The sequence below is a fragment of the Lampetra fluviatilis genome, chromosome 23 (genome assembly GCF_964198595.1).
Source record: "Lampetra fluviatilis chromosome 23, kcLamFluv1.1, whole genome shotgun sequence".
Lineage (NCBI taxonomy): Eukaryota > Metazoa > Chordata > Hyperoartia > Petromyzontiformes > Petromyzontidae > Lampetra > Lampetra fluviatilis.
Genome location: NC_136297.1, coordinates 7,149,248 through 7,160,785, shown reverse-complemented (window position 1 = coordinate 7,160,785; position 11,538 = coordinate 7,149,248). Strand labels below are relative to the sequence as shown.

Genomic DNA, 11,538 nt, shown 5'->3' with positions numbered 1-11,538 from the left:
GAGCCGTATTTTTATGGTCGGTGGTGGTTTCTGTTAAATGGGGGGGGGGGGTGGAGTGATGGCACAGTGGTTGGTGCGTTGTGCTATGAACCCTGCGATCCAAATTTGATATCCGACCACGGCTAACATCAGTGACAAGTGATGTATGAATCCGTTCTGGGTCCTTTTCCCAATACACATTGGCCAGCATGAACTGTGGGTGCCACGGTGGCGTGATATAAACTACCTCGCCTGGTACACAGGAGGGCGTGAGTTCCGACCTTGACGTCTTTATATATTTGGAGTTTGCATATTCTCACCGTGGTGGCATGGATCTTTCTCTGGTGTTCCCCTCCACATTTAGAAGCATGCGTTTAGAGTATTTGGCTGCTATAAATTTCCACATGATAAGCAACTTTGTTGAGCTAACATTTGTGGCTGGCTCGCTTCTAAAAAATATATATCTATGTAGCTCAGTGGGCCTTATCCTGCTAAAATATATGTTTTTTATTCAAAAAATTCCATTCACCGACACGGCATGGGCAGGTCTTCAGCAGGAGCACATTGACGGTTCTGTGAATTACGATGACACAACTTATTCACTTCAGAATGCTTCGAATGATTTGGAAACTTGTGAAGGTTGCTAATTACAAACCCCTTCATATATAAAACTACATTGAAAGTTGAGAGGCAATCGAGCATTTGTTATTACTGTATAATCTTAAGTAAATGTTACACTGCCAACAAGATTCCATTGCAAACTTGGTGCATAGACAAAAATTAAAGCGCCAAAATCGTTGGATTATGCAATTGGCACCATGCAAGTGTCCTTGGTGTGCTCCAATTGCTTAAGATGGCCTAGGGCTACCAGCCCTAATTCAAATGAGATATTCTCTCCACAACAGATTGGTCATAGCCACTTTCTCGTAGTTATGTCACAACGTGGCCTTTATTAGGCCACGTGGCCATGGGCGGGCATAATTAAATTGTGCACAACGCAAATGCTACATGCATAACATTGGCAACCGTATGCATGCATTGTCACTGTTAGCATTAATGAACACTCGACCAGCTGGGATATCTGATTATCTAAGTTTATCGATAACTACTGGCAATGCAAAAATTGTTGTAAAAAAAAGATCACCTCTCTTGACGTGCCGTTGGACGGAAGGTGATAGGCAGAGCTTGGCGACATCATCGGCATCTTCAATTGCGTCACACTGGGCGTGGATGGTAGGGGGTTGCCTGCCTTCGGGAGCCTGGATGTTGGGGTAGCCAACGTGTATAAAGGGGCCCGAGTAATCCAAAATATAGTCGATTACAATATTTGGTCGATGAATGGACTCAACTAATCATCCAGCAGTCGATTGACTTTAGGCGCCTTAATTCAAACATGCATTGGTATCGGCAGAGGCGTATGGTACGCAAATGCACACGAGAGAGAGACTGTACACACGCTGGTCCTAGTCTAAACTAGGCATCGCTGCTTAATTCCATTTGTGCAGAGGTCTCTTTCGCCTGTCCAGTCAAATAACATCACTGCCAGTCCCCTTCCTTGCCTCTCCCCTGGCTTTCACCTCTCACCCCAACCTTCAATCCCTCTCCCTCCCGCCCCCTCCACTGCTCACTCTTACTGCTTGCGTATGGGTTTATCATTGTGCACTTGTGGTTTATCCATGATTAGTCGTCTAATAATCACTCACTGGCTTTGGTGCCGAGGCGATCGGGGGAATGCTGCTTGGACACGGCTGTGTTAGATTGATGATGACCGATGGCTTTGGCTTGCTCTATCTAACGTCTGATTAAAGTATAGGGCTGGACGTGCTCACGAACTGCCATCATTCCAGCCGCGCTGTGCACGTTGCTCGGCGGTCTCGTTCGGAGTGAGCCGAGATTGTGACAGCCAAATGTCAACGCCTGTTGTTGGGCTCACACCCCGTCGCAGACCCGCACGGCATGCGCTCTCGTTCATCGGCTGATTATGTTGCCTGCGCCGTGATGGCTCGTTACATTTTTCACCCATTTATTACGGCCGTCTTGAATGTTTTATGGACATAAAACTTACGGTTTTTGCTCGCATGGACCGAATAAAAATAAAAATAAATCTCGGCACCGTCATCACCAAAAAATGTGCCGTCTTATAACAAATTTGTATTAATGTATTGACCGTAAAAACAATAATAATCCTCTAATTGCTATGAGTCAACTCTCAGTTATCTGGGGTAATGGGGAGGGAATTAAGGAATGCCGTGGCTAACACAATCACAGGTGATGTGAGCCATATGTAAATTAGGCTGAAAAAATATATATTTATCGTTGAAATAACGTAGAATGAGGGTTGAAGAGCACGTGTGTTCCCCTTGCACAAGCAATTGCTTTGCTTGCCGACACGTTTACGCTCACGGGAGCACCGAGTCCGCTGACCCTCAACAAGCGAGGAGCGGCTTACACACATTTTTGGTATTTCTTCCAAGCTTGCTTGAACTGCGACCTGGATAATCTGCCAACAAATAATTGAGATATAACTCTGCGGGTCTATGCCTTTCCCGTGTTAGACGGTGCTACTTCAAGACAATAGTCAGGTATTTATTTTCTGTGGGTCCGGCTTCCGTTGCTGCACGACTGCCAGCACAGTCCTTCCTGACATTTTATTTCGATGCCGCGTGTCGCCCCCCCTATAGCACACAAATCGTCTGCTTCACCCGAAACGAACTGTAACAATAAAACGCAAGAAGCTCCGGCACTCGGTACATTGTGCTGCCGCGTTGCTGTTGGTGTGCAATGTGTTCAACCTGCGAGCGAGTAGCGAGTGATTGCCAAGCATGCAGGGGGGAGGAGACGCCACGTGGACAGAGGAACGCTTCTCGTCCACGAACCTTCCCATGTGGATGGCTCGAAGGCGGCGCCGCGCGAGCTCAAATCGCCGACGTGTCGCACTCAGATGTTCGACGCTTTTGTGCTCTGTTGAACGAGCGTGACGCATGTGTACGTTGAACTTCTTTCGCGCCGCACGCGGCCATCCGCGCTAATCGGAGGTGCGGGGGGGGGAAAGGACAACAAACTAAGCACAAGAAGCAGTTCGTCTGTGCTCGAGGACCAGAGCTGAACCGTGGAACTTTTGGGAAGGGGCAGGATCCTTGCTTCAGCCCCATCTTGTGCACGTTGTTATACAGGGTGATCCAATTATAGATATCACACTGATTTCTAATGACCCTCTTTCCAACAGGTTACCATATTGAATACACAGTACTGTATTGTGAAATCGATCGTTTTGCGTCTATCAGAGGGAGAGCGCTAAAGAATATTTAATAAGTGCATCGAAAATGGTGAGAGGCACGTAGAAGCTTTGAAAATGAAACCCTTGGTTTATCTATAATTTCTTGCTTATTTTAGTGGGGTATCTATAATTGGATCTGCGTATTGTGTACAGATGATATGTAAAGAACCTTGTCCTTCTGCATGTGTAATTTCACGATTGCTCTATACACGTGTGTCTGTGTAAAGATTGTTTTATACACGCTCATGTACATGCACACAATTTGTTTAAAGATGCCCTCCCTGTATGTGCAGATGTTGGGAATATCTGTGCAGGTAGAGTTTACATCAATAGCTGTTAAGTTATTCCACAAATAATTGACTGAATGGGAGGTCGATATTCCAAAGGATCCTCTGTCTGGATAGCAATCCAGGTCTTGCAAACATTTGTGTCCTGCTAATGAGTTGCTGCAGCGGTTAGCAAACTGCGACAACAAACCCCAGAGGTCTGAGTTTGAATCCTGGCTACGGCTAAAATCAGTGACGAGTGATATTCTAAATGATCCTGGGCACCACCCTACCCCACCAGCCCATCTTTATCAACCTGCACTCACCTGCGTGGTGAAGTTTGGCCCAAACCTCGTGATCGACATGATGTGGGGAGGCCTTTATCCATCAGCGGATTGAGATAGGGCTGTAAATTATTAATTATTATAATGAGGTTCAAACCAGACAAAGCCAAAATGGGTCAAACATTAAGCAGACCAACTTAACCATATGAAGCTGTTGCAGATATTATTTTTGGCAAGGCGGTCCCATATCTGTCGAGCACAGAGAGATGGCTGCATTAATGTGTCTGGCCCAGAAGACCCGAAGCTTTGCGTGGATCAGCAGGCCAGGCAGCTTCCACGCAGCATTACGCAGCCACGGCACAGATTTCTGCAGCGAGGAGAGAGCCGTAGCCTCAAATTACCCAGGTTCGTGAACTCCTCCGCCCCCTCACTAACCTCACCGTCACCCACGCGCTGAAATATAAAGGACCTAGTGAAGGTGCCATGGGGGTTGAGTGATGGTGCAGTGGTCAGTGCACTGTGATATGAGCTGCCCGGCCTTGGCTAACATCAACGATGAGTAAGGCTAATATACTTTTATCACAGTAATCTTTAGTAGGATTCATAGCTGAGGTGCACGGACCAATTTTTTTTTATCCACGGAAAGGTCACCGAGTGAGGTAGGGTGGTCCTCCCCCACGTATGGCATTTTTGAAAGGGAAATAAAGGCAGCGCTTGATTTAATGCGTTTTACAGCCTTTTCCGAAGTCTCGAATTCACGATTTCCGTTAGCACCGTCATCGTCACATCTTTAACAAACTATGGTCACACCCCCATGACCAAAACAACTCATCCCAGGGAGGCCTTCATCCAGCAGTGGATTGACAAAGGGCTGTCCGCTAATGATGGTGCCATGCGGCCACGCTCGTGCTTTGTTGTCGTGCAGAAACAGCTGCGATGTTCGCGGCAAAAAGTCTACATCTTGCCCCCCAGCTGAGATTTGTCAATGTACAAAGCCCCGATTCCAGTCAATTCTAATTTAATCACCGCTCCTGTGCAGTGACACTGCCACCTTCTGGCGTTGCGTGTCTCGGCGAATAATAATATGTGCTTGTGTTATTGGTGACATTGCACATCATTTGATACAACGCTACGAAAACTCCATGTTCCCTAAGTCTCGGCATCTTCCCCACTGGTATAGAAACTCCCTTCCCAGGTCCTCGTCCTCCACTCATTCTTGTCCTGGGCCATCTCCATGGCCATTCTGCAATCCTTCGTGCGCTGGCACGCCACGTTATGCATTGTCGTTACTATAATTCTGTGCACCCTGCCTCAATGCTCCCTGTCTTAACCAACCACCACTGACCAACGCGGTGAAGTAACCTCTTGACAGTCCGCGCGGAATGGGAATACTCTCATCCAGCAGTGAATTGACAAGGAACACTGGGCCGTAGCCATGGAGTAATATTAGGGGGGACCAAATCTTACAGGGAGTCTGGGGGTCCCCCCCCCCCCAGAAAAAAATCTAAATTTGAAAACGAATTTCCTGCCTAAAATATAAAAAAAATTCACTAACACATGGGACGACTTTTCTTTTTTACAATAATGTCTAATAGTGTATTGTATTACATTGCTCTGTTTTTTTATTTGTTTTACCTTGTTTCGTTGTATATAATGGCAGAGATTAGGGATTAATAAAGTACAACCTTAACCACAATCATATAAACAGAAATCTATTTTATAGCAATATATTACCACTACAGGCTCTGAGCTATAACCTCTAATAACACGTGATAATACAAAAGGTCATGAGTGTGGGAGTTGTCATCATGAAAGAGGCCTATCGAGCAGTGGATTGAAACTGATTCATTTTATGATTTCAAAAAATGTATTACAACACTGCAAACATAATGAAGTTGATTAACAATGAAACTCATCGTTCTGTATAAATATTGTTTTAAATGTAACTTCACACTATAAACGACGCAGACTTTATACTGGTAGGACCCTCCTGGTTACACCAGCCCACAGGGGATTATTGTGTCCGTCCGTCCGTCGTGCATCCAAAAATGGGAGGGGTGGGGCTGGGTGGAGAGGGGAGGGTGGGGAGGGGCTGGGTGGGAAGGGAGGGGCTTGGTGGGGAGGGGAGGGTGGGGCTGGGTGGGGAGGGGCTGGGTGGGGAGGGGCTGCGTGGGGGGTGGGAGGGGTGGGGCTGGGTGGGGAGGGAGGGGCTGGGTGGGGGGTGGGAGGGGTGGGGCTGGGTGGGGAGGGGCTGGTCACCCCGTGGTACCCTTATAAAACTCAACGTTTAACCTACTCACGCCGGCTTGTGCCCGCCCTCACAGTCGGGCATATTTGCGGAATACACCACGCCGCCGTTGACCCTGGCCATTGACCGAGCAACCCAACGTTCCTACCAGCTCCCTCCGCAGGAATGTGTTTTTGGTATCAATGATGTATCGATCTCGATTCCGAATGATCACGACGCACGCGTAAAATGGCTAAGTGTAAGAATCAACGCTCATAAAGTTACTATAATCCCACAGCAACCAGTGGCTGCTGCATGTATCACGAAGTAAAAATGTTAATCTATTGCTGGTAAGAGATTGTCGACAACTTGGGGAGGCTTTCATCCAGCAGTGGAAAATCATGGCCGCGGGGTGTTGACTGAACACTCCGGTAAAGATTCTGATCAAAGCAAGTGTTGTAATGCCTCGATTCCAGAGCAACTTGAACAGAATGTTTTTTTCTTCTTCTAAACCTATCGGACAAGATCTTGAAAGTCATTTGACTTGACAACGCTAATCTGGACGTTGCACACATACTGAGCGTATAATGGATATCTTGATTTCGTCACCATGCCTTGCTGTTGTTGAATACGCAAAAAGCAATTGGCCAAACATCTCACACAAGACCTCCCTTAGCGAGGCATTTCTGGATACATTACTTATCGTTATTTTACAATTATTACTATGTTCATAGTGATTAACAGGTATTAAATGAAGTTTTTCTTCTCAACTGGGCGATGCTTGTATGCTAAGACTATTAATATAGTTTTGAATATAGTTTTGGACATTGTCCAAGTCTGCTAATCGTTCGGAATATTTCGAAATTAAATGTGAAAACCACCACAGTTTGGTCAACGTGTCACAGTGTTTGTGAACGTGTGTCTGTGTGTGTGGGGAGTGGCGGTGATCACTGGGGGGAGAAGTAGTGCAGCGGTTAGCGCGGGGTGCGCTACGAACAAGTTCGATTCTGGCTCACGGACAACACCAGTGACGATTATCTGAACCGGTCATGGGCTTCCCCTAGGTCATCCACTCGGCTCTAAATCAGGAGCTGGTGTGGTGGGTAAACATCACCACTGGTGAGACAACGCCGGCCGAGCCAAGGTGCTGATCACCACCACCACCACCTCGCGGGTCATGCTCGCTAACAGCACTTGCCCCAACGGCGTGTTAAATGCTACACGTGGGATATTTGGCTTTGTTTAACGCAACGTCTGTGAGACATTTAATGAAACCTCGACGACTACTACCGACTACAGCGCTGGATCGATAAACGACTTGTGAGAGCCCTTAAACCTCTCCCGTCACTCGCTGATGTTTCTTGTTCGTGTTTTTGTTCGTTGCGGTTGCACCCGATTCTAGAGCCCAATGTCGGTAAAGTCACGTAGGTAAAAAAAAAAAGATAAAATTATAATAAATGAAAATAACTAAATTAAATCACGACGTTTCGGAGGCAACACAAGCTTCCTTCATCAGGTGTAAAAAGGGCACACAAATAACTCTCGCTACAGTTATTTTGCTGTGCATTTTATTACACCTGATGAAGGAAGCTTGTGTTGCCTCCGAAACGTCGTGATGACTTTACCGAAAAAACCTAAGAGTATGAACTGAGCAGTCCGTGCCTCCGACGCGGACAGTCCCGTGTCCATCTCGATCAGACGCAGCGCGGTCAAACAACGCCGGTCGACTGGATGCTTCCAATCGCCAATTAAAACATGGGCCTGGTGTGATATCTGATTAGCCTGACATTGGGCGCTTTCGGCTGACAGCACCGCACGAGCAGCAGGAACAACAGAAGCAGCAGCAGCACGACCACCACGCTCACGAGCACGATGAACCCGGCCCGGTGCCAGCCCACGCCGCCACGCTCAACGCCGGGCACCAGATCCGTCACGGCCTCCGTGGCGAACGACTCGCATCGCGCCCCGCACGGAGCAGGCGGTGTGGCGGAGCGCGTAGAATGCTTCGTGGTCGAGTCCGGAAGATGCCCTTCTGTTGTCGGCCCTGCAGAGGAGTTGAGAGCTGGCGGAGATGAAGTGTCCGGTGAAGTCCCACCGGACCGACGACCGGAGGTGACGCCTTCCACCGTGAAAGCCTCGCGCGTGCTCCTTGCCGCGGTCGTCGTCGTGGAAGGAGCGGGCGAGGTGGAGCACAGGGGATCGAGCCACACGTCCATGTTCACCAGCTCCACCGTTTCCAGTAAGAGGGGGCTTTCGCACCGCGGCTCCGTGTTGCCCAGGGAGATGGAGCGACCGGCCAGCCACGCGCCGAGCGGCCGGGCGGCACAGTCGCATCGCCACGGATTGGCGTGCAGCGTGAGGTTGGCAACGGCGCGTAGGTCCTCGAAAGCCAGCGGCTCGTCGAGCGACGAGATGTTATTGGAGTGCAGCTGCAGGTTGAGCAGGCCAGACAAGCCACGGAAGGGTCTGCCGGCGAGGAATGACAACCGGTTCGAGTGCAGCGACAGCGACCGCAGCGACGAGAGGTCACGGAAGAGGCCGCGTGGCAGCGTGCGCAGCAAGTTGGTGTGCAGCGAGAGCTCCGTCAGGCCGCTCAGGTCCTGGAAGGTGTCCGGGTGCAGATCGCGGAGGTGGTTCTTGCTCAGAATGAGCAGCTCGAGGCTCTGCATGCGGGAGAAGAGGCCGCCCGGCAGCGAAGTGAGGTTGTTGCTGTACATCCACAGCTCCTGCACCTTGACGAGCGGGTCGAAGACGCCGGCGGGGAGCACGGAGATTTGGTTGGTGAAGAGCGAGAGGTGGTTGAGCTCCCGCAGGCTGCCGAAGACGCCCGCGGGCAGAGTCGTGAGCGCGTTCCGCGACAGACCCAGATTCGTGAGCGACTCCAGACCGCCGAACAGGTCCGGCGGCAGGGACCGCAGTGAGTTCCCGAACAGCATGAGCTCCTGCAGGGAGCTCAGCGGGTGGAACACCGCCTCCGGTAGGGAGGTCAGACGGTTCCAAGACAGCCACAGGCCGGTCAGGTTACCGAGGCCGACGAATATGCCCACCGGGAGGTCGCTCAGCTGGTTTCTCTCCAGGCTGAGGTTGCGGAGCTGAGCGAGGCGCGAGAAGACGCCCTCTTGCAGGTCCACAATGCGGTTGTCGTTGATCCACAACTGCTGCAGCTGCCTCTGCTCGTCGAAGATGCCCCGAGGGACACCCCTCAGAGCGTTCCCGTAGAGGAAGAGCTCCAACAGCTCGGGCGTTCGCTCCAGGAGCTCCGGGGGCAGCCGAGCAAGCCGGTTGTTCGAGAGGGACAAGCGGGCGAGACGAGGGCACTGGTGGAAGACATCGGGCGGCAGGGATTCCAGCGCGTTCTTCGAGAGCGCCAGCGAGGTCAACTGCGGCAGCTGCGCGAGGGCGCCGGAGGGCAGCGAGGAGATGCGGTTGGCCATCAGCTGCAGGTCCGTGGTGAAGGAGGGCAGCCCCGTGGGCGGCAGGCTGAGGCCCAGGCCATTGCAGTGCACGGAGCCCCGGATCGGGCAGGTGCATTGCGGGGGGCATGTGGCAGCATCGGAGGGGAGAGGGCAGCCTGCGAACAGCAGGCTCAGCAGCAGGCTCAGCATGGTCGTGGTAGCCGCCAGTGAAATCTGCACAAGGGTTAGGTGTGGACCTGACTTCGGGATGTCCAATGCACAGCAAATGAGCGTGACTGATGTATTTTATGCTCGTCTGGAATGGGGAGAAATTTGATGCGAATATGGCCACGTCGAGATGCTTGTAACTCGAAAAATCCCCAAAGCCAACTAGTTTAAAAAGTAACAGCTTGGAGGGTAATTGGTTACACTCGAAGGTTTAATGTCATGATAGGTGGGAGTACCAAGGTTTAAGACCCGCTAAACACTTCAACATTTTCGATCTCCGATATCAGCGGACCAAGTCATTTGCCTCTCGTGGAATGTGATGCAAAAAACTGAAATATGGATAAGGCCAGCTTCTGGCTCCTTGTTGTATGCACGTGTGTATGGGTGTGACTGTAATTTACACTATGTAAAAAATATATACACAGCGTGTTTGATTTAGTATGCAATCTCTATGTGTACTATATATGCACAGAAATGTACAATATAATCCACAATTTCTGTATTTGTTGTATGATTATGATGTTAACTTAATCCTATATTACACCAACCCACTTGCTCTTCTCTCAACATGGGTTACATTTGCTATCTAATGAATTGCGCAGAAAATTGTATGGGAATATGCTTTTGCCACTTAATAATTTTCTCGAATCATGTTTGATGACGGGTTAATCTGCACTTATGTATTTAACTTTCCTACAGTGGGTGTGTGTTACTGTGTACAACTTCATCATTAAATGATATACGGCAATATGTTACGTATATTAATTCGAGGTTCACAACACTCTCTACGTATGGTATATATATACAACATTAATGTCACATCGTAGGTTGTACACTTACTGTGAAGTTTGAACTCTTAGCTGCCCCACATTACTGGTGCTGCCCTGGCTCGCTGTCCCCTGCTCTTCTGCCTTGCCCCTTACTGTGCCCCTCTGTCCACGTGGATCATGACCACTGCTACCCCCCACCACCGCCACTCCCCCCACTAACCACTCACTCGGGCCTGCCCTTTCCTCTGGCACCACCACTGCCCCCTTTCATTTATCCTTCCTGTTTGCCCAACACCTCACATAAGGGTGTGCCCCCCCCCACAGTATATTTACATGCTGTACCCAGAAATAAAATGGTGGAGCAGTGGTTAGCGCAATGCCTCTTCGTCTTTCAGGGGAGGGCACAGTACGCGGAATGGATACTGTGCAGGAGAAATATCGAATATGCCCGTGGAAATTCAGTGCCACTTTTCAGCAACAAAACGCACTCGTGCACAAGCCCAGTTTGGTGATCGTTGGACCATGGCAGGGTCCGTTTAAGGTAGTGGTACGTTTATATCTATGTATGTTTACATTTTTTTTTTCTGGCCGTGGTTGTATTTGGGTACACATTGTAAAAGTGTTATTTTTGACTGCACCGTGTAAATGTTCTTACTTGTCAGTGCAGATGACAGTGGGCGGATGGTGTCGCAAGGTTTCAAGCTGCTTATCAAGGCAAGCCCATAAGACGCGCCAGTTGCGTACGCGTGGGAGAGTAGATACCATAGAACGTTTAATAAGTGTATATTAATGTGTAAGACGTTAATCCTAAATATTACGTCATTTAAGCTGTGCGAGACTTATGCAGCACGGTCTAAACCTTCCGGCCAGCCACACCACTGCAAGAGTTTCACAAAAAATGCCCTCCTCCTCTGAATGTGAAGAATAAATTAAACATTGCCAACGCTCAACTTCTTCAAAGGTCAATTTGCCCGTCCTTCAACTCGACGTTTCGTTGCCCAGCTTTTCAGCCCTCGTGCAACGTTGACTCTGTGCGGTGCGAGTGCAAGGCAAAAGCAAGCTAAGCAAGTGCATGGGGGCCCTCCTCCAAGTAGCTCAAGGGGCCCTATATT

The 11,538-nt window shown here is 49.5% G+C and overlaps 1 protein-coding gene across 2 annotated transcripts; it reads right to left on the bottom strand.

The window, feature by feature from the left end:
• Positions 1–5,736: 5,736 nt before the first annotated feature.
• On the bottom strand, positions 5,737–10,627 carry LOC144940681 (uncharacterized). 2 transcript variants are annotated; one of them, XM_078866983.1, is made up of 2 exons: positions 10,497–10,627; positions 5,737–9,689 (listed from the first exon to the last, which is right to left on the bottom strand). In XM_078866983.1, exon 2 carries the CDS (start codon positions 9,636–9,638, stop codon positions 7,782–7,784), a length of 1,857 nt encoding a protein of 618 aa, XP_078723109.1. In that variant the 5' UTR covers positions 9,639–9,689; positions 10,497–10,627; the 3' UTR covers positions 5,737–7,781. The 2 variants fall into 2 exon arrangements, with proteins under 2 accessions (XP_078723109.1, XP_078723108.1); XM_078866982.1 differs by having other exon boundaries at positions 5,737–9,662; positions 10,497–10,624.
• Between the last annotated feature and the right edge of the window lie 911 nt (positions 10,628–11,538).

Excerpts from the sequence above, each read along its gene's own strand:
- LOC144940681 (XM_078866983.1), bottom strand. The coding sequence starts at position 9,638 with ATGCTGAGCCTGCTGCTGAGCCTGCTGTTCGCAGGCTGCCCTCTCCCC.